General features: G+C 33.9%; 3 protein-coding genes across 6 annotated transcripts; 2 read left to right on the top strand and 1 right to left on the bottom strand.

Annotated features, from left to right (window-relative positions):
• The first annotated feature begins 1,972 nt into the window (after positions 1-1,972).
• On the top strand, positions 1,973-9,172 carry LOC122144322. 2 transcript variants are annotated; one of them, XM_042755140.1, is made up of 7 exons: positions 1,973-2,123; positions 3,240-3,352; positions 4,865-4,893; positions 4,987-5,050; positions 5,955-6,089; positions 6,166-6,260; positions 8,571-9,172. In XM_042755140.1, exons 2-7 carry the CDS (start codon positions 3,247-3,249, stop codon positions 8,895-8,897), a joined length of 756 nt encoding a protein of 251 aa, XP_042611074.1. In that variant the 5' UTR covers positions 1,973-2,123; positions 3,240-3,246; the 3' UTR covers positions 8,898-9,172. The 2 variants fall into 2 exon arrangements, with proteins under 2 accessions (XP_042611074.1, XP_042611073.1); XM_042755139.1 differs by having other exon boundaries at positions 5,952-6,089.
• Positions 9,173-9,786: 614 nt separating this feature from the next.
• LOC109063586 (splicing factor 3a, subunit 2) lies at positions 9,787-20,787 on the bottom strand. 3 transcript variants are annotated; one of them, XM_042755137.1, is made up of 8 exons: positions 20,729-20,787; positions 13,305-13,534; positions 13,184-13,230; positions 12,978-13,087; positions 11,881-11,930; positions 11,624-11,764; positions 10,588-10,656; positions 9,787-10,508 (listed from the first exon to the last, which is right to left on the bottom strand). In XM_042755137.1, the coding sequence occupies exons 2-8, from the start codon at positions 13,500-13,502 to the stop codon at positions 10,260-10,262; spliced, it is 864 nt and encodes a 287-aa protein (XP_042611071.1). In that variant the 5' UTR covers positions 13,503-13,534; positions 20,729-20,787; the 3' UTR covers positions 9,787-10,259. The 3 variants fall into 3 exon arrangements, with proteins under 3 accessions (XP_042611071.1, XP_042611070.1, XP_042611072.1); XM_042755136.1 differs by lacking the exon at positions 20,729-20,787 and adding an exon at positions 14,154-14,455; XM_042755138.1 differs by lacking the exon at positions 20,729-20,787 and adding an exon at positions 14,154-14,316 and having other exon boundaries at positions 13,305-13,539.
• LOC109063594 (pleckstrin homology domain-containing family J member 1) lies at positions 14,577-19,170 on the top strand. The gene is made up of 6 exons (XM_042755141.1): positions 14,577-14,898; positions 16,154-16,221; positions 16,804-16,870; positions 18,133-18,223; positions 18,298-18,361; positions 18,733-19,170. Exons 1-6 carry the CDS (start codon positions 14,805-14,807, stop codon positions 18,808-18,810), a joined length of 462 nt encoding a protein of 153 aa, XP_042611075.1. The 5' UTR covers positions 14,577-14,804; the 3' UTR covers positions 18,811-19,170.
• Positions 20,788-21,631: the final 844 nt, after the last annotated feature.

Here is a 21,631-nt window from a genome sequence, read left to right as displayed (position 1 = left end):
GAGATTTCATTCATAAGGTAGACCAGGGCTAGTTGTCACATTTTTAATATTATCATTTTATGTTAATTTATCTTTTTTTTTTTTTTTTTTTTTTATAATAATTTACTCTTTTATTACTTGTTGTTATAATTTTTAGTGTGTGTGTGAATATATGCAAATATTTTCAGTTATCTTATGGAAATTAAAGGTCAGCAGCATGGATGTACTTTTTAGGAATTTGTTGAAGGTTGAGGGACTTGAATTTGATTTGAAGAAAAAAAAGAAAAGACTAGCAGGTTTAGGTCAAAAATTCCCAAACAAGTGTTTTGCAAACTGATTTTCTGACAACTAGCCTTACCTGCATGTAGTTACCAGATGCCTCCTCATTACTAGTTTATTTATTTTTGATCTACATTTATGTAGTGTGTCAATCTAAAAGAGCTGGAGTTCCTGAATGAACGCCGTCTGGATGAGAAGAAGTATCTGTGAAATGTTGAGTAACAACTGAACATTCATTGCTCTTGAAGACTTCAAGCCTGTCCTGCAGCACCTGAGCATTAACACCAGACACTAAAAGCACGTCGCTGACAGCGAGGACTCGTTCTGTGCCTGTAAAGGTCCTGTGAAATCTGAAATACGTCTCACCCTCCTCACAGAAGCTTTAATGCGAGCAGACAGCTGACTCTGGACACACTGTCAGTCCGTCTCTCCTCCTAATCACAGTGAAATCAGTCATGAATGAGAGAGAGACGCTTCAGTCGCAGCTTTAGATGTCGGTCATGATGCAACTCTTGCCACTGAAACCCCTGCGATATCAGAGATATCACCTCCAGAGAATCCTGCAATGTGTTAATACACACAATATATTCAGCTCATGTTGTTATATCTCATTAATCATTTCTGCTTCTCTTACAGGTGCTGTAAACGAGACTAAAGAGAAATCACGGTCAAATTCAGGTCAGATTTGTTGATTTAATGCTTCCATGTTTTTTCCTTTGCAAACCCACCATCATTTATAAGGAGTTTATGGAGTTACAGCATCCTCTAGTGTTCGTCTCTGAACGACTCTTGATTTCAACAGTGTAAAAATCAATAGTGATTTCACACACACAATTATGCAACAGATGCATTAAATATGTATTTATTTGTTCATTGTAACACTATATTGGCAGCTAGGGCTATTTATGCGCCAGACTCCGAGTCATAGAACTAAATAAAATAAAGAAAATCATATAATATTTTAATATTACTATATTGATAGTACTTAGTGATGTTTGTGCTGCTGTGTTCCTTCCAAAATGATGTCACTTCCTGAAGTAGGACAAGGTTAAGATGAAATTAAAATAAATTTAAAAAAAATTCCTTAAAACAGGTTTTACTTTTTGCAAAATAGTATTTTTTTTTTTTTTACTTTTGAATTTGTAGCAAAATACAACATGACATGCAGATGATATTGACAGGTTTTTTAATTAACTTAGAAATATTTATAAAATAGAAAAAAAATATTTAACACCATATTAGAAGTAAAGGCTTTTTATATGTCAGACTCAAAGTAGTAGAAATTAAAAATCAATAAAACTTCAATAAAAAATAAATAATAACAATAATATAATAGCAATTATTTAAGCTTTTTCATTTTGATATTTGATAGAAAATCTAAATTTTCCCAAGAAGTCATTTTAAAAATTTAATTCCTAAATATAACCTGAATATAATCCTAACTAAATAACACACAAATACACTAAATAGAGTCAAATCCTTGTGTAATTTCTAATAAATCCCCATGATTTGACCAAACACACATAAACTGCTCAAGCACAAAGGCTTACTGTACATAACTTTCACAGTACAGTCTCACTTTTAGTAGTTTCTTTCACAGTGTTTAGTATTATGGGATGCATGTTTCAGATGCTGCTGTAATGCACAGACTTCTGACTGGCAGCCTTCACCTCCTAAATAAATCTCACTTCATCCCAGGGACTTATCAGTGTCCTGTAATGGCACGGCTTCGTTCTGCTGCACCTGTGCATGGCTGTCATGAGCGAGTGTGTGTGTGTGTGTGTGACCTACACATGCTCCAGCGCTCTCACACCACCGTCCTCTCCGTCTGCTCCTCCTCGGGACTCCTTCTCACCTCAATGCAGGTAAGCCGTGCTGTTACGGGGTCAAAGGTGACGGGACGTCTGTGATTCTCACTGCTGTCTGAATGGATATTTATGAACTGTTATTGTTTGGACACTGTGAGATGCAGATCATTTGCATAAAGCTAAGGATTAGCTCTGTACTTGTACTCTGCATAATGACAATAAACTTGAATCTAATCTAATCTAATCTAATATAACCAAGCAATCTGCAGTGTTTTCTGACACAAAATGACTTGACTGTGATTAATAAACTGGTTCTTAAATTTAAAGGGTTCCTATACTCTTTGACTAATGAATGAAAATGACTTTTTCTGCTGTTTGTGATTGCTGAATTGTTTTAAATCATTCTAGAGATATTTAGCTCTCATAAGATTGATTACAATCTGATGAAATATTTTAGAATACAGCATTATGTATTTTTTTAATTCCAGGCCAATTTTAACATTTTAATATTTTGTTTTAAAATATTTAAAATTGTAAATTATGATTTACAGGGCGGAAAAGCTTTTTAACATTATGCTGGGTTCTGAAATATTTAATCAGAAATTTTTCCATGGCCTATAAATCACAATTTTAAAATTAAAAGATTTTAAAACAAAAGATTTTAAATATAAAATTGTGATTTTACATGTCTGGAATTTTTTTTTTTTTTTTTTTTTTTTTTTTTTTACAGTTATGCTGTGGTCTAAAATATCTGTAAATCGCAATTTTAAAATATAATATTTTAAAACAAAAATTTTACATTTTAAAATTAAAATTTACAGGTTGGAGAATTAAAAAAAAAAATTAAGCTGTGTTGTAAAATACTTACCCCTAGAAATGTTCTCATAATGCATGAAGCTTAATCATGGAAACACATTGTTGCGTTTGATTACTTATGTTTTAAACATTGCAATTACAAATAATGTAACATGCAACAACGCTTTTTTTATTTCCGTCCTTATTGTCTAATACGTTTAATGTGACATTAACTGGTGTGACTGTGTCCAAGCTCTGAAAGGATCAAGTATTTATAACTTTCTGCACGGCTCTGCTGTTTGAGAAGTTTCAGCACACATCTGGGTTTCTTTACACATTTATGTGACACCATCTTCAGAAATTCTCCTTGTTTCTCAGGTGAGCGATGGACGAAAGCACCTATGAGACATTTGAGGAAGAGCTTGGTAAACCACTGCAAGAGGTTCCTCCTCAGAAACCGGTCAAGCAAACGCGAACAGGAGGCAGAGCAGGTACAAATGAGCTCGAATAACCTCGCTGAGCAAACACAAACAAGCAGAGCAGGGATTTGTGGATCCGTAAGCATGTTTCCACCCTGTACTTCTCTTTCAAACATGAATATAAAAGCCTCAGGAGTCAAGATGTCTTGGAAACAAAGTGCTCTTTCTAAATTAAGATCGGGGCTGAAAGCATCCACACTATTTGTGGTGTTGAAGTGAACAGTGAGTCTAATAATACATCACAATAACCTTGAAAGACACGAGCAACATGACACCGAACACCAAACGCAGCACAAACACAGCTCTCTTTAAAGCAATGGACTATAATGTGACTAGCAGCTTTTACTTTCAAACACACAGTTTTTATCATTTTACTTTAAAAGTGCATGCATGTATTTATTTATTTATTTATTATTTTAAACATAGTATTGCATTGCATTGTTTGTCTAACATCTAAATCTAACATTATTTTCACTGCTTAAAGTTAACCAATCAACAGGTTAACTAGCATTTATATTATATTTTATTATATTACAGTGACAAGACACCATAGTATTATTGAAATACTATTATAGTATGCATTCATATTTTTAATTAGGTTTTATTTTTAGCTTCTCCATTTTAATTTTAACATTTTACTAATTTTGTTTTTAATTTGTATTAGTTTTAGTTTTTTTTTCCATATGTCTGTAGTTTTTAATACATTTTTATCTTCTTAACTGCCCCCCCCCCCTTTTTGAACATAGACATGAAAGTACACTATTCAAACTTAAATTGTTATAATTCATAAACGCCTTTGAATACAGACCAAAGGTTGGTCTCTTTTTAAAGAAGACAATCTGAAGATTATTGCAGAAGTGAAATCATTTAAAAAAATGAAATCATAAAAAAGTTATAGAAGTTTACATGTACTGTAAAGAATACTTTTTATTATATTTTATATAAAATAAATATTTTATAAAAATATATATAAAATATTTTATAATCCAAAATTGCTATTAAATTAAAGCCACATGTCTAAATAAGTTGTGTTCCAAATTTGAAGTTGATATTATAAAAAATTAGGCTCCTATGCAATTTTGTTTAGACGTTATACCACAAACAGCCACCGGGTGCCATTCAAACTCCATTGAATTTTTTTGATGCATTTTTCTGTTACAAATGTATCAATTTCTCTCTCAATATTATGTCTATGACAAAATAACCACCAAATACGGAATCTTGAGACTCCAACGACCATTAAAAATATAAAAAACATAACTTTGACGATATTTCTGTAAAAATGCATGCAATTTCTTGCTGCATGTAGGTTTTTACAATAAATAATAAAGCAATTAATTCTAACACTTTTATACTTTTGCACTTTACAACAACTTCACGTGCAATGTTTGTGAAATCTAACGTATTTTTACTGATTACAGGTAACACATCATCATGTTAACTAGCATTTTTAATCATTATAATGACTGAGGATGCATTGATTCCCCAGTGAGCTGTTTGTGATGCTGTTGTTGTTGTTTATAGAGATGTCCGCTCAGAGAAGGGTGCGAGAGGTGAGTCTGAGATCACACCGCCACATTCACAGCCTGAACATGACCTCTGACACACACATTTAACATTGCATTAATAAACCTTCTGTCCTGCAGGAAGCTCCAATCGTCCAGCAGGCCCCAAAGATGATCCCACAGGAACATCGGGTCTCCAGCGCCAGTACGAGCCTCCAAAACACAGATTCAATCAAAAACATCCTATAAAATATTAAATAAATGTAATTCCCTGTGTATACTAAACCACATCAGACCAGACCGGACTGGTTTGGTGGTCTGCTAAGACCAGTAATTATCTTAGGCTGGTTTCATGTCAGTGATGTCATGATGCAAACCAAATTATAATAGCGTCTTCATCCTGAATCAATTTAATCAACTGTTTTTCCATCTGAAGCCTCGTCCTAAAATTGTACAAATGTACAAATATCAAATTTATACAGTGGAAAAAAATAACATTATAGATGTGTTAAATATTATTTGGAAAATATTTAGTTTCTAGCATTATCATTTTTTCATAGTAACTACTTGAAGATCCGTTAAATCAAATTTTATTTAATATGATTTTATTATTTATTAAATTTTTTAAATAATTTTTTAGCAAGTCTGATAATTAAAGGATATGAAGAGCAGTGTTTGTAATAAAGGGACGTGCTTATGTATAAATAAATTAATTAATTAATAAAAATAAAGTGCGATAGGAGGGGATTTTTTTTTTTTTCCATTCACAAATCTTTTTGTGATGGACATAATATGATGTGGGAGAAACATATTTTTAGTGATTTTGCAATTACTGGTTTCTCACCAGTAATGCAATAATTTCCCAAGAGAACACACAAATGTTTTGAAAATGAATGTAAAATTTCTCGCAGGAACGCGATGAAAGGAACGGTTTAAAAAGTGAACGGAAATATTCAAACGAAAACGTCGTTTTTTGCGCGCCAAACCAAAGTTTATCATCAGAAAGCAAACGCATTTAAGTGTTGTTGTTTCTATCATCAAGTCTAAACCTACATTTAAACGTGCCTCACCTGTGTTTTATCACCTGTGTTTTATCACCTGTCCAGCAGCGTCGTTACGCAGAGCGCTCTCGATCCAGAACCTGACGCAGATCGAGACGCCGTGGGAAGGTGTGACGCTGAACAGGTGTCTGATCGCAGCCATAACCATCCTGCTGCTGAGCTCGGGTTTACAGAGAATACACGGCAGGTGTACTAATGCCGAATAACACCTAAAAACAACAAACTGTAAAATGACTGACAGATGTTTTCTCTTCTGCAGAAGCCGTCAGAGGCCGCAGAGACGCCAGTGAAGAGCTCACAGCACTAAAAGAGAGACATACTATGATCAAAAGAGGGAAAATAACACCGCATGAGGTGAGAACAAAAACAAACACAAGGTCTATGAAGGTAAAGATATCGCTTTTGCAAATAAAGCGTTGGTTTTCTATGTTAAGACACATTTTGACCGTTGCGCTCTCACTTGAAAACGCGCCGCTCAAGTTTAAACTGCTTCATTCTGATTGGCCAAACGGATAACCGAAACCGGCGCTACTTTCATGCGTCTCGTATCACTCCGCGGACTCCCGCTTTTTTCTTTCAAACAGTTATTATTCTCAGTTTTTAATAAAGTAGCAAAAATGGACATAAAATACGCGGTATTAAAGGCCGTGTTGCATGGTTAATTTTTCAACGAATTTGTGCAATTTGCTTGTTGGTAATGAACATTTAAACTGTTATCCATTGTATTTTATGTGGTTGGGTATCACAAAATGGAATAAAATACGAAAAAGTAGGTACTATCTTACAGCGGTTTGCAACGATTCTCCTTTCCCCCACAATGCATTGCATTACGTCACATTGGGGAGAGAATTTACCAAAGCCCGCCTTGATTGAGAGTGACAAGAGAGACGAGTAGTAGACGAGAGTATTCAGATAGCGCAGATTATAGATAAATACATAGATATAGATAGATAGATCGATAGATAGATATCGACCAACAGCGACCAAACGCACTCACTTCCCTACAGCACCAGCTTTCCAACGCAGTTTACACACAAGCACCAGCCAAACAGCGACAGACACGCGGCTACGTTTGCAACAACATTTTCACCGAAGGAAGAGATAAACGCTTAGAAACGCCCATATAGCTAGCATGATGCCTTCTATTTCTAGATGACAAAGACAAAGTTTACCAGTACGACACTATGACAAAGGTTACTGGTACTTATCTGAACTAACGTCATGATCACTGCCACTAGATATAAAGAAAACGTTGATTTTTCACTCGGTGCTATCCAATGAGAGTAAAATATATATATATATATATATATATATATATCTATATATATATATATATATATATATATATATATATATATATATATATATAAAATATGTGTCATTATTGTACACTGCTGCTCGTAGACTAGCTCCAGTGCTCATTGCTGCGTTGCTAAGTGATAGCAACTCACCAGGACACTTCACCAACTCTCCGCTCATTCTCCTTGGACCATGCATTTAATTGGCTTTGAATTGTAGCTAGATTATTTATTTTATTGCAACGTTACATTGACCTAAAATCGTTTTTTCAACGTGTACCACTTGCATAAACACTGCGTCCGTAGGCAGTATTATCCGTAGGGGCTGTCATTGTTGTTTCGCGTCCTGTGTGACGTCGGAACTCGGAGTACATCGATCTAGTACGAGTTCACGGGTGGGAAGTCACGGGTTTGACTGCCGTTCCAGTGCACTTTCACGGGTTTAAGGTTGGAAAAACACGGGTTACGGGTTGCCTGGAACGCGCATCATAATAGGCTGAGGCTACCTTTCCTCCACTTCTCCCCAATGTGACGTCATCACCGAATTGCGTAAAAAAAACCCCGTTAATACCAAAAACGTAAAAAACTGGTCTTTAAGGCCATTTTTGAGACATTTTAAAAATTATATACATATCTTGAACGATTTATGTACCCATTAATCGACAGTGGTGGTTAACCTGCAACATGGGCTTTAATATTACAGGAATGCTGTTGCTGTTTTTGTTGTTTTATATATTCCGATGGACTTTTTTTTCTTAGCGGCGGAAGCTTCACGATAATATACAGCTAAAATGATTTAAATAATTAAATTCAAATCAGTATTTCATATTAACATTTATTTATTTGATGATCAATACATAATATTGAATACATAATATCGGAAATACTTTACATACTTAGGCACAAAAAACGTTATTTCACACATCTGTATGTAAAAATAGTAGTGCGGTCAAATGATTAATCGCATCCAAAATAAAAGTTTTTGTTTACATAATAATATATATGTGTTCTGTGTATATTTATTATGTATATATATATATATATATATATTATATATATATATATATTTATTTTTTTTTTATTTATCATGCATGTATATATTTAAGAAAAATATGTTATGTTTATATATTAAATATTTATCTATAATATAAAATAATAAAATATGTATATGCATGTATATATTTTCAAAATATATACTGTGTTTTTTTGTTTATTTTTTTATATATATATATACAAATATTTTGTATATTGTAAATACTCATATATTACGTAAACAAAACTTTTATTTTGGATGCAATTAATCGCGATTAATCATTTGACTGCATTAAAAAATAGTAATCATTCACATCTGGATTGATACTCTTAGCCGGACACTTCCTTATGGGAAACATTTTTCTGGTGGCTTGATGATGATGACGAAGGCAAATCTAAGAGAGCCACTCGTGGGATAGTCTCCAGGGGCCTCCGGCACCGGGCCCTTCCCGACCTCAGGCTCCTGAAGAAAAGAGAGACAAGATTCACCGAGCGCAGAAGAAGAGGAAGACACGAAGTAGATGAGACTAAAGAGAAACTGACAAAAGAGAAAGAGATAAAAGTCAAGAGGAAGGTCAAGGAAGTGGAAGAAGAGGAGAAGGACAGGAAGAAGATGAAGAAAGAGAGCAAGCAACAACCGGTGAAGAGAGAGAATCAGTGATGTGCCTATGCATAGAGAAAATAGGGCTTAAATTATCATGAAAATAATGCTAAATTATCTTAACAGTCCTAAAATGATTAAATGTTTTCTTTTGATTATATCATGATGCACTTCTCTAGTCAGTCGATGATCTTGTGCATAATTTGGTGCTTTTCTGCTTTGTAAAGCCTGTATTTTTCAAAGACTTGATAGTAACTTTACCGAAACCAAGACTTTTTTTAATGACTTGGAATTATGACTGCACTTAAAGCTAATAAACATCATATTCAAACAGAGCACTTGAAGGTTCAGATGCGACTGAAAGAGACGAGATCAAGAGGTTACATTAACAATGCCAGTTTATTTTAAACATGTTTAAAACAATAGTTGATCGACATTATAAAGCAATGCAATGCAAAAGTAAAGCTTTTTTAAAGATGTAACACTGTTTTGTGAGTTTTTTTGAGTTCTTTTTAAAGTTGCTTAAAGAAATAGTTCACCAAAAAATGAATATTAGCTGAAAATGTGCTCACCTTAAGTCCAGATGTAGATTAGTTTGTTTCTTTATCAGATTTGGAGAAATGTGTCTTCAACTATATATATATATATATATATATACACACACATACAGTGCTCCTGTAGCTCAAGTGGTAGAGCATTGCGTTAACAAGCGCAAGGTTGGGGTTCGATTCCCCGGGAGCACATGATAGGTAAAAATTGATAGCCTGAATGCACTGTAAGTCGCTTTGGATAAAAGCGTCTGCTAAATGCATAAATATAAATATAAATATATATATATATATATACATACATATATACATACATGCATTTATATACACTTTTTTTCTCATTCAAGAAATAATTTCATTCAGATCTTATAGTATAGAAGAAAAGACAATCACAACTTCAATTTCATGTCAACTTCAAAGATGGTTTTAATAATTAAAAAAAGCATAAAAATAACATCTGGGCATTGTTTGCTAGCGCTCAATTCTCTAAACATTCACAGAACTGTCAAATCACTACACATTTAGAGAGTTGTGCATATTAAAACTAAACAAACATGTCCATATATGTCTAAAAAAATCAATTGTTAACACTTGAAGCCTTTTCATATAATGCATTAAAAAAATATTCATAATGCACGTTGCAATGCATTATATTTTTCATAAACAACTGCAACCGAAGTTCAAATGCATTACAATATTTGAAGGTTTGTTTGTGTTTTATTGCATTACACTTTCTAAAGTCGTAACAATTAATAGAAAAGTGTTATAACTGTGGTTGCAATTATTCATGAGGTCATATGCATGCATTATAAGGTGGATGCATTAAATACTTTTATTAATGCATCATCTATAAAACCTTCAAGTGAAGCGTAGCTCAGAGGTCGCGGGGGAGCGGGGGCCTCATGTGAGGAGGCAGGGCTCCTGGAGGAGGCATCTGTGGCGGCATGTGGGCTCCGGGGGGCATCCCATGTATTCCTCCCGGGGGGGGCGGCATGGAGTCACTGTGCGGATGCATACCGAGTCCAGTGATGAGCGAAGGAGGACGCTTCACCCCGAGCGACGGCGCCTGACCCGGAGGAGCGGCCAGGGATTTCTCCATCTTAAAGTGAAACTGCAGAAAGAACTGGAGGAGAAGGAGAGCTACAGGTCAGCTCGCGGAGAAGGTGCAGAAACACTAATGACTTCTATCCATCCGTTCTTACTTGTTTCGTTTCCCTGTTCCAGTGCGTCCAGAAACGAGTCTCTCCCTTATCGATCTCGCGACTGGGAACCTGAAAATATGACCGAAACAATGACATCGAATCTCAGATGACACTGGAAACACGTCAGAAAAAATATGTTTTTAAAATTAAGTTTATAGAATGTTTTAGGGCTAATTGCATTCAAAATAAAAGTTTGTTTCCATACTGTGTGTGTGTACTGTGTATATTTATTATGTACATATAAATACACATACATTATATTAAGGAAAAATGTTAGATTTATATATAAAATAATTACATACAAGTATAAATATATGGGTCAAAGACGAAAAAAAAAATATTTTTTTAAAATTCTTTTTAAAATTTAATTGCAATTTTGTTTTTCTGAGCATAAAATAAATACACATTTTCCCCTGATTTACAGAAGAGAGCCACTAAAATGTCATTCAGTGTAACAATCAGGCATATTTACAACATAAATCAATTTATGACATATTAAAAGACTAATTACGTTCACCCCAAATACTAATTAGTTGTTATTTTACATTTTTTAAATGTGCCACTATCCTAGGTTTTGTCCATTTATCAGTAATATTTTTTTCACTCATTTAAAACACAATCAAATCTAACATGCTCACTTATTCTTTTACATATTTTAATATGTACAGGTCAGAATAAGCCTGTTGTTTGAATTTTGACATAAAAAGTGTTACACTGAATGATAATGTAACATTATTTCAACCAAATTCTGACATTTTATTCTTCAAAAACTTATTTGAAGATATTATATTATTAGAACTTATTTCTATGCACATAAAATCACTTTTGTAAATTTCTTTTGATGCAGACGTATTATTGTCCCATGTGACCCACATACAAATATATATTTTTGTAAATATACACATATGTGTGTATTAATATATACACAGTATCCGCTGAGGAACAGTGAAAGTAAAGCTTCTGGAAACAGACGCTCCTCAGAAGATCCTGATGATTTGTTTGAAGTATGAGAGCGTTAGAGGTTTAGTCAACAGACCTTGAAGGCGATGGTTTCGTACGGCTCGGCCGCGAACAGCAGATACTGCCAGCGACGGTCCGGAGGCTCGATCCTCTGCTCATACGCCGACATGAAGCGGTGCCTCGGCCCGATACCTTCTGCTATCTCTGGGTAATCAATCTGGAAAGTAAGGACAGCATTTATTATGTGAATGAAGGTTTGCTGATCAGAATTTCCAGATGGATGTTAGATCAGAGCTTTAACCTAAACATTCAGATGGACACGACTGGAGTTACCTGGAAGAGCAGACTCTGCTGTCCACACTCTGGGTCTCTTTGTTTCGTTACTACAGGTGAAATAAAATACACGTGCATCTGTTAATCAATGACTTTTAGACCATATTCAGCACAAAACCAAGTGTCTCAAGTTTCCATTTTAGGTGAAATAAAAACACGTGCATCTGTTATCTCTCCATTGATGTATGGTTTGTTAGGACAATATTTGTTTGAGATATAACTATTTGAAAATCTGGAATCTGAGGGAGCAAAAAAAAATCTAAATATTGAGAAAATCATCTTTAAAGGTGTTCAAATTAAGTTCTTAGCAATGCATATTACTAATCAAAAATTAAGTTTTGATATATTTACGGTAGGAAGTTTATTAAATATTTTCATGAAACATGATCTTTACTTAATATCCTAATGATTTTTGGCATAAAAGAGAAATGTATAATTTTGACCCATACAATGTATTGTTGTCTATTGCTACAAATATACCCCAGAGACTTAAGACCCTGGAGCACAAAACCAGTCATATTTTTATTTAAACATTATAATAATTAATGCATAAATGTATCTAATACAAAAAAAAAACAATAGATGATTTAGTTAAAGAATCACACTTAACAAAAATAAAAGCAGTCAAATGTCAAAAGATTTGGTTTTAAATGACAAAAAGATGATTTCAAAACACACAATCTGCAAACGAGCGGAAAATCTGTTCAAACACTCAAAGATCTTTAGACAAGAACACTTTTACAAATAAATACGCTTTTTTCACAAAAGCTTGTGGCTGTTATAGTAGTTAGTATCAGCGTTTCTTCTGCCTCCGGCTAGAGTTCTGACCTTAAAATCAGGATTAGGCATCAAATAATGTGAAAACAATTATTGTATTCATACAGAAATCATGTGTTTGTGAGGTTTTTCTGCTGATTATTGAAGAATGCAAGACTTCTCAACCAAAACAAATGGCTATAAAAGCAAAACTTCAACAAAATGCGTCATATTAAGTGAGAAAGAGAGATTATTATTTACAGTCAGCGCAGCAGAATTAGTAAGAAACACTTACTGGATTTCACTCAGTAAACACGGTCTGTTTAGTCTCGGTGTGTTACCTTTATAACCCGGTCTGCCGATCTTGACGAACTTCTTCACCTCAACCTTGACCTTCTCTGGAGCCGGTTGAGCCGGCGCTTCCTTCGCCTCTTTCGCAGCTCGTCTTGCTCTAAAACAAAATAGAGGAGAGCACAGACAACACAATGAGTTCCTCCTCCACACCGAACATCCTCTCGATGATCAGATCTCCAAAAAATGCACTCACAGGTTAGTCTGATGCTTCTTGCCCTGCGTGTGAGCGAGGTAGCTTCCCTAGAAGAGGAGCGTCACAGTGAGAGTCATGTTTAACGCTGAACGTTCGTGAAGTGTTTTGTTTCGCGTCTCACCTCATTGTTGTGCAGCGTGAGACACAGTTTACACTCATAGGAGCCCAAGTGGTTTTTCATGAAGTACGGGTCTTTGTTGATGTCTATGGTCTCTAGGGCCAGCTGTCGCAGTCGTTCGCGCCGGTCTCGGTTGCTTTCGGACGACGAGGCCACGCCGCCGCTGCCCGTCTTCCCTCCAGCTCTGTGCTGGAAGTCCATGATGACCGATCGCTGTCCTCACGCCGCTGCTCCTGGACTCACAACAGAGGACAACACATTCAAACACGACCCAAATATGACAGAAAATCTGAACTCTAAACCTCTCGACAGAAAATTTTAATTATAAATATTTCGAAAAAGAAGATTTTGATGGTATATTGTGAAAGAAGAGATAGTGGGATTGGTATTGTTATATTTAAGTGTATATTTTTATAATGTTATTTTTACATATGTCAGTGAGGTATAAATAGACACAGAAATAAATTATGAATGTTTTTAGAGCCAGAAACCTTATAAAAGACTCATAAAAAGTGGATTTAAGAAGGAAAACAATGCAAATGTGTATATAAAATCATATTTACGGTACATGTTAGAAGTTATGCCACTAATAAAATCACTTATCAATTATAACACACACACACACACACACACACACACACACACACACACACACTTTATATAAACAGTACATAAAGCTCTGAATCGAATCGCACTGACTTCAAAGCTGCATTTTTAACGAATCATAACAAACGCTGAAAGCTCATTAAAACACCACAGTTTAGGTTAGAGGTGTGATTCAGATCAACCTTTTTAAAAAGTGTAAGTAAATGTGAGTTTGATTGGAAAATTCTTTGTAAAAACCTTTCTTACCGAACGTCCAGATCACGCTTGCTGCTGCCGTGATGCGTATGCGCGCTGAGTGATGCACTTCCGCTTCCTGTTATTTTGATGTGCGCAACTTTATTGACAAAGATGAGATAACAATGCCACAGTAAAAGTGTCTGGTTTTTACTTTAGAAATGCACTGTCGGATAATTTCATTCCACCGCGATCGACGAGGATGTATAAAAGTAAAAAAAGTCACGTTGACAGGATTTACTAAAAAAATTACGTGATAAGACGTCACAAAATTGCTAAATCATCATCAAAAATGGTCTTTAAATTTAACAAACTCGGCTTTTTATCAAATTAAAATGTCAAAACAAATACTTTTGTATGAATTGTTTTAAAAGCGTGCGCTTTAAGTGTAAACTAGCGCCCTCTTCCGGCTCCTCGTGTTCAGTTCCTGCAGCTCTCTGTGTGTGTGTTCTTCTGGGTGTGTGTGTGTGAGCTCAGGACGCTTGTTTCGGTTCGTTTGTCATTAAAGACGCGATATGAAGAGATTCTGACCACAGCAGCAGACCATGACTGATATTCTGGACGAGGAGTATCCGATCTGACACTGATGCTGGGACGAAAACCGCTGTTTAATGTCATAAAAATGCGCTTTAATGAGACGAAACTGCTGTCGGAGAGCTGAAGATGCGATTCAACGAGAAAGAGCTGGTGTTTCTGAGCCGCCAGCCGCCGGAGAGAGCGGCCGAGCTGGGCATGAGAGGCCCGAAGAAAGGAGACGGTAAGCGGACACCGTTTCTGTGAAAACACCGCGGCAGAACCACAGACTGTTTAAACAGCTCAGAACGCTAGAAAACCAGACCCCGCCGATTAAAAATCAACTACAGAACTAGAAACCTGCTTATTTTTTATCTATGCTGTGATCGGAATCGCTTATAGCGCACTATTCGTACTATTTTCTGATATTAACGCAGTTGTTAAGCTAGTACGCTATTATAAGTACAGCTGTTTAGTCGCTAGTGTTCGTACTCAACTGCAGTGTCCAATCGCGTTAGGAGGCGGATCACGTCACCTCTGCTACGCGCTCTGCGATTGGTAGATTGATTTCTGTTGAAGTAGCGTTGATCGCATCCTCTCAGTTCGCCGTTATTAACGGTTAATTTTTAAAATAAAAAAGCAGGAATGGCGCCACATAACTATTATATTGCCATTTAAATCAACCAAACTAACGAGAAATTGAGCGTATTTGTAAAAATCCATTAAACTGTGGAAAACGAAAGCGCTCACATTGGAATCTTAAAAGCCACTTTGACGTGACATTATTAAAAAAAAAAAAAAGTAAAAATATGTATTTTTTTCTCTAATAGCTTTAAAAGTTACGACTTTTAATCTCACGATAATGACTTTTTTCCTTTTCGGTGAATTGCGAAATGTAAACTCGGAATTGCAATATATTAACTCATAATACTGATGGAAAAACTACAAATTGCGAGATAAAAAGTTGCAATTTTACTTTACATTTTTTATTCTGTTGACAAAAAAAAAAAAAAGAATTGCAAAACGTAAACTCGTAATCATGAGGGAAAAAAGGTCAGAATTGTGAGATATAAACTGACGTTTTTCTCGCAATTCTAAGTTACTATCTCACAGTTCTGACTTTTATTTATTTTTATTTATTTATTTTATAAGAATTGTGAGTTGAAAAAGTCAGAATTGTAATATAAAAAGTTGCAACCTTTTTTTTATTTGAGCTTAATTTTGACACAACAAAACTAGAAAATAATAAATTTTACAATACAAACTAATAAAATGCATAAACCAGGAGAGAATAAAAATGCATTATATATACTAATCGTAAACTAAAGCAACTAAATTTAAAGGCACTTAAAAATAAAAGTAGTTTTTAGGTTTAGGTTTTTAAAAGTGACTGTGTCTCGCTAGACTGGACCGATCCGGTTTAGCCGTGTGGAGACGATAGAGTTCTATTAACTCTCAATAGAGTTTGACTTTTATTCCTGCTCTGTTTCCCACGACAGTTGTGAAGAGGCGTCTAGTGAAACTGATCGTTAATTTCCTGTTTTACTTCCGGACCGATGAGGACGAGGTGAGTGTGAATCAATCTCAGTGGCATCGTTATCATTATTGTTATCGTTATTGTTATCGCTATCGTTATCGTTATTGTTATCGTTATCGTTATTGTTATCGTTATAGTTATTGTTATCGTCATTGTTATTGTTATTGTTATCATTATCGTTATTGTTATCATTATTGTTATCGTCATTGTTATCGTCATCATTATTGTTATCGTTATTGTTATCGTTATTGTTATCGCTATCGTTATTGTTATCGTTATCGTTATTGTTGTCATCGTTGTTATTGTTGTTGTTGTTATTGTTGTTGTTGTTGTTTTCGTTGTTGTTGTTATCATTATTGTTATCGTTATAGTTATTGTTATCGTCATTGTTATTGTTATCATTATCGTTATTGTTATCATTATTGTTATCGTCATTGTTATCGTCATCATTATTGTTATCGTTATCATTATTGTTATCGTTATTGTTATCGTCATTGTTATCGTTATCATTATTGTTATCGTTATTGTCATTGTTATTGTTATCATTATTGTTATCATTATCGTTATTGTTATCATTATCGTTATTGTTATCGTTTAACTCTTGTGTTTCAGCCCATCGGCGCTCTGCTGCTGGAACAGTGTCGCGTGGAGAGAGAAGACGATCAGGTTTTCTCCATCGGTGAGAGCAGCTTCAGTCACGCTAAATATAGAATATAAATTATCCAAAACATTTCATGTTTGAGTTGGGCAGGTGACGAGGGAACATTTAACGGTAACACTTTACAGTAAGGTTCATTAGTTAACAATATTAGTAAACATTTATTAATCTTAATGTTAATTTTAGCATTTACTAACGCATTATTAAAATCACAAGTTGTGTGAGCTAACATGAATAAACAATGAACAACTCTATTTTCATTAAGTAACATTAACAAAGATTAATAAATAGTGTAATAAATGCATTGTTTATTATTACATTAATTTAACAAATGACACCTTATTTTAAAGTGTTACCCATTTGATTAAATGTTAACTGAAATAAAATATTTAAAAATGAAATTGACTTTATTTCATGTAGTTGTCATGTAGTTGTCATGGAAACATTTCTCATTTTCATTTAGTTGATATAACTTGATGTACTAAAATAACTAAAATTGAAATAAGAATTACATAGACGTATTGTTTTTTAAATTAAAAACTATAAAAACTGACAAAAACATGCAACTAAATTGAAAAAAATAATTATTTTAAATATTTAATTTTTAATTTAAGTTTTACATTTTAAAAAATGACTTTAAAATGGAAAATGTTAAAAAATGTTTAGGTTTTATGAAGAGTTGTTGTAAACTAAAACTAAAATTATATATAAAAAAAACATTATTTGAAATAAAATAAATATTAACTGAAATAAAATAAAAACTGATTTTATTTTATTACCGCCAAAGAAAGATTTCTAATTTTTGTTTAGTATATTTATATTAAGTATAATTATTAGTTTGAATTGATTTAATAATATATATATAGACATATTTGAAAAATTTAATAAAAAAAAAAGACATAATAAAATTGCAAAAAAGAAGTGACTTAAAAATGACTTTAAAATGGAAAACAAACTAATTCAAACTATTAATAAAAACTATAATCAGTGTTTCTTATGACATATATTTAATAATAATAATTAAACCAACAAAACCAACAAAAACTAAAAATTAAAATACTTAAAAAAAAAATAATAAAATATATATATATATATAATAATAATATATATATATGGTATGGTAATATATATATATATAAAATTTAAAACACGAAATATAAATAACTAATTCAAACTATTAATTTTAAAAAAAGCTATAATAGTTTATCAGTTATACTAGAATCACTGCTATATTAGAGGCTCAGCTGTTTAAGAGAGAAAGGTGGCTCTTGCTTGTCTTCCAGTGTTTCTGGACGAGGCAGAGAGGAAGTATCTGTTCGAATGTGATTCTCAGGAACAGTGTGAGGAGTGGATCGACGCCGTCGTTAAAGCCAGGTGTGTGTCTCAGACGTTTCCCAGCATGCCGTGCGTCTCCCGCTTTATAATTCTGATCTGCTTCTCTCTCTCAGTTATGAATTCATGCGCAAGAACCTGATCTACTATCGCACGGAAATCCACCGACTGACCGGCAAGGTGACGGAATCACTATTAATCACTGCAACTAATGCCTCCCAATTAGCCGAACATAATACTTATTTAATTATTACTGCATTTGTCATCTTTATTTGAATGTGGCAGTGAAGTTTTATTTTTAAACCTTTATTGGAATACAGCAACAGAGTATCACACTCTAGAATAAATCAGCCAATCACTGTGTGCATAGTTAATGAGCATGCTGACATCATCCATAGCAGTGAGGTAAACCCCGCCCCCTTACTCTTCTCTCTGTTCCTCAGTAAAAGTTTGTCTCAGCAGCTTTGTGAAGAGGTTTTAAGAGATAACTTTTCCTGGTACTGGTAAGATCTAAGAATGTTTTAATGTTGATAATCTGTGATCTGGTGCAGGACCCGCTGGAGCAGTATGGGATATCAGACGAAACACGCTTTCAGGTCAACAGTGGGCTTCCTCCGCCGCCCACATAAACACACACTTTCTCTGCTGTTCGGGGTTCTTTCAGTCTGCCAGTATCCATTACTGTACATTCTGTAACCTTTCACTTTATGTGAGTTATGGGGGAAATATGTAATATTACTGTAATAAATGTAACTAAAATGGGTCGCCTTTTAAAAACTTATTCTGGCACCTTTATTGTCTTTCATAACTGTGATGATTGCATTATAGTTTCACTTAAAGTGCACTGAAGAGGTTTCGTAGCATCCAGCTTTCATCCAAAGCATTAAAGCTTCCAGTCAAACAGACCAGATTCAGTCAAAACATGCAGCTGCTTTGAGTTTGTGCACCTGAAGCTGTATCACGGTCTTATTTCACCACAAAATCAAAGGGGAAAAAAGGAATAAATTGTATATAATTTTATAAAAAAAATATGATATTGTAAATATCATCATAAATTACAAATGCACTACACAATTTAAATACGTTAATAAATCATATATATATAAATAAATTATAAATTTTTTTATAATTTTATATAAGTTAATAAATCATATATATATAAAGCTCAATTAAAAAAAAAAAAAATAATTCAGTTTAAAATCAGCATAAATTACAAATGCACTGCACAAGTAATTTAATAAATAATACTATATTGTGCTCAATTTAATTAAAAAAATAATAAAGTATATGATAATTATAAAGTCTTTGAATTTATTTACTCTATACAGGCTGTAATTAATTTAATAAATAATACTATATTGTGCTCAATTTTTATATATATATATATATATATATATATATATATGCATAATTAAATTGTAATTATTTATTGAATTTTTCAGTTTAAAATCAACATAAATTACAAATGCACTGCACAATTAATTTTAATAAATAATAAGTAATTTAATAAATAATATAATACTATATTGTGCTCAATTTTTTTGAAAATAAAAATAAAGTCTATGCTAAAGCCTAAAATGTATTTACTCTATACCGACTGTAATTTGTCTCTCTTTTTTTTCTTTTCTTCTTTTGATTTCGTGGTGACCTTTGACCTGTATATTTCAGATATATTAAAACATTGTGGCATTTGCAAATTTGCAGTTTGTGTGAGTAGCAGATGTAATTGTCACAGTCTTGCGCTCATAAACGTCATCGAACGAGGAAACAACTCGAACTTCTTTCCTGTCATTTGGATGCAGCTTTATTTTAACCCACACCTCCAGTAACTTAACATTTCTACAAGCGACGAAACTATAATAAGAGTGAAAATGCTTTAGTTTGAATGTGAGACTCGTGAATGTTTCTGTCTTTTTCATGCACTAGAAATTATTCCTTCTATCATGAAGATTTCATAATTGATATATGTTCATTTCCAATCTTATTTTGGTTAATAAATCCTGTTTAAAGCTACCAGCGTGCTTTTGTTTTTATGCTGATATGCAATAAAAGTGCAAATTCTGGCAGTATAATGCAAGACAATGTCTATAAATACATCAGAATAGTGTTTGCACACATACTGACGCTCACAGATAGCATTTCTCCAGTTAATGACCACAATGAGTCATTTAGTGAATGTGTGTATTTTATTGTGTGAATGAATGAGATAATGTCACGATAATATGTTAATATGTTACAGTGATATGTTTGATTGTTTGCTGGATCATTGTTATGTGTCACGTTCTCATCTTCAAGGATTAACAAATGCAGAGAAAAAGCTTGAGGTTGTGATGAAACAAATGTTATTTTAGGATATTTAAACTGAACATTCCCGTTCCAGCTCTGCGCTGCTGTGATTCGCTGTTAGCTTTACATTTTTAAAACTTTACACGAGCGTGTTTCTGCATCGAACTGATTTGTGTAAGTTGATTTAAACAGGATGAACGTTTTAAAGTGAAACAAACCACAAAACCTCACAAGACTCGTCAGGTCCGCTGATATACTCACTGACGATTGTGCTGCTGGTTTCCCCGCCAGTAGATGAGGTCACTTCCTGCAGGATGATGTCATTAAGGAAGTGCCTTTTGTTAGGTCAAGGGATTTTTTTTTTTTTTTTTTTTTTTTTTTTTTTTTTTTACAAATGACTAATAGAATGGAAATCATATTAAAGGAATAGTTCAGCCAAAAATGAAAATGTGCTCACCGGTGGATGCTCTGCAGTGAATGGGTGCCGTCAGAATGAGAGTCCAAACAGCTGATAAAAACATCACAATAATCCACAAGTAATCCACAGCACTCCAGTCCATCAGTTAACATCTGGAGAAGAGAAAAGATGAAACAAATCCAGCATTAAGACGCTTTTCACTCAAATACATAGAGTCTATAATCCATAATAACGCTTCCTCCTGTTTATACGCTGCTTGATCTGTGCAGATTTCTCTCCTGATTCACACCAGAACACTTTTTCACTGGAGGAAGTGTTATTATGGATTATAGACTCTATGTATTTTAGTTAAAAACGTCTTGATGCTGGATTTGTTTCATCTTCTGTCTTCTCCATGTGTTGTGTTATTGGTTTGAGTGCTGTGGATTATTGTGGATTATTGTGATGTTTTTATCAGCTGTTTGGACTCTCATTCTGACGGCACCCATTCACTGCAGAGCATCCATTGCTGAGACACTGATGCAGTGCTACATTTCTACAAATCTGCTGAAGAAACAAACTCATCCTGATTGAGGACAGTGACTGGACTTAGATCCTCATCAGGTCTGTAATGCGCTGACGGAGCGAGTGACTGTAACTCAAATCCTGCTGAATTATTGACACATGGACCCTCATTACTTTTAATGCCGCGAGACACAGGCCAAACAAACATCCTCTGTGCTTCACTTCAGCAGCCTGAGAAACAA

Source organism: Cyprinus carpio, unplaced genomic scaffold (assembly GCF_018340385.1).
Source record: "Cyprinus carpio isolate SPL01 unplaced genomic scaffold, ASM1834038v1 S000006643, whole genome shotgun sequence".
NCBI lineage: Eukaryota > Metazoa > Chordata > Actinopteri > Cypriniformes > Cyprinidae > Cyprinus > Cyprinus carpio.
This window is presented reverse-complemented; position numbering and strand designations above follow the sequence as displayed.

What these genes read in the sequence shown, in the direction of transcription:
- LOC122144322 (XM_042755139.1), top strand. Translation starts at nt 3,247, where the DNA reads ATGGACGAAAGCACCTATGAGACATTTGAGGAAGAGCTTGGTAAACCA. An exon ending in CTCAGAGAAGGGTGCGAGAG is followed by an intron (nt 4,894 to 4,986) that starts GTGAGTCTGAGA and finishes TCTGTCCTGCAG; the next exon opens with GAAGCTCCAATCGTCCAGCA. An exon ending in ACATCGGGTCTCCAGCGCCA is followed by an intron (nt 5,051 to 5,951) that starts GTACGAGCCTCC and finishes TCACCTGTCCAG; the next exon opens with CAGCGTCGTTACGCAGAGCG.
- LOC109063586 (XM_042755137.1), bottom strand. Translation starts at nt 13,502, where the DNA reads ATGGACTTCCAGCACAGAGCTGGAGGGAAGACGGGCAGCGGCGGCGTG. An exon ending in AAGAAGCATCAGACTAACCT is followed by an intron (nt 13,088 to 13,183) that starts GTGAGTGCATTT and finishes ATTTTGTTTTAG; the next exon opens with AGCAAGACGAGCTGCGAAAG. An exon ending in AGCAGAGTCTGCTCTTCCAG is followed by an intron (nt 11,765 to 11,880) that starts GTAACTCCAGTC and finishes CTTACTTTCCAG; the next exon opens with ATTGATTACCCAGAGATAGC.
- LOC109063594 (XM_042755141.1), top strand. Translation starts at nt 14,805, where the DNA reads ATGCGATTCAACGAGAAAGAGCTGGTGTTTCTGAGCCGCCAGCCGCCG. An exon ending in TCCGGACCGATGAGGACGAG is followed by an intron (nt 16,222 to 16,803) that starts GTGAGTGTGAAT and finishes CTTGTGTTTCAG; the next exon opens with CCCATCGGCGCTCTGCTGCT. An exon ending in GACGCCGTCGTTAAAGCCAG is followed by an intron (nt 18,224 to 18,297) that starts GTGTGTGTCTCA and finishes TCTCTCTCTCAG; the next exon opens with TTATGAATTCATGCGCAAGA.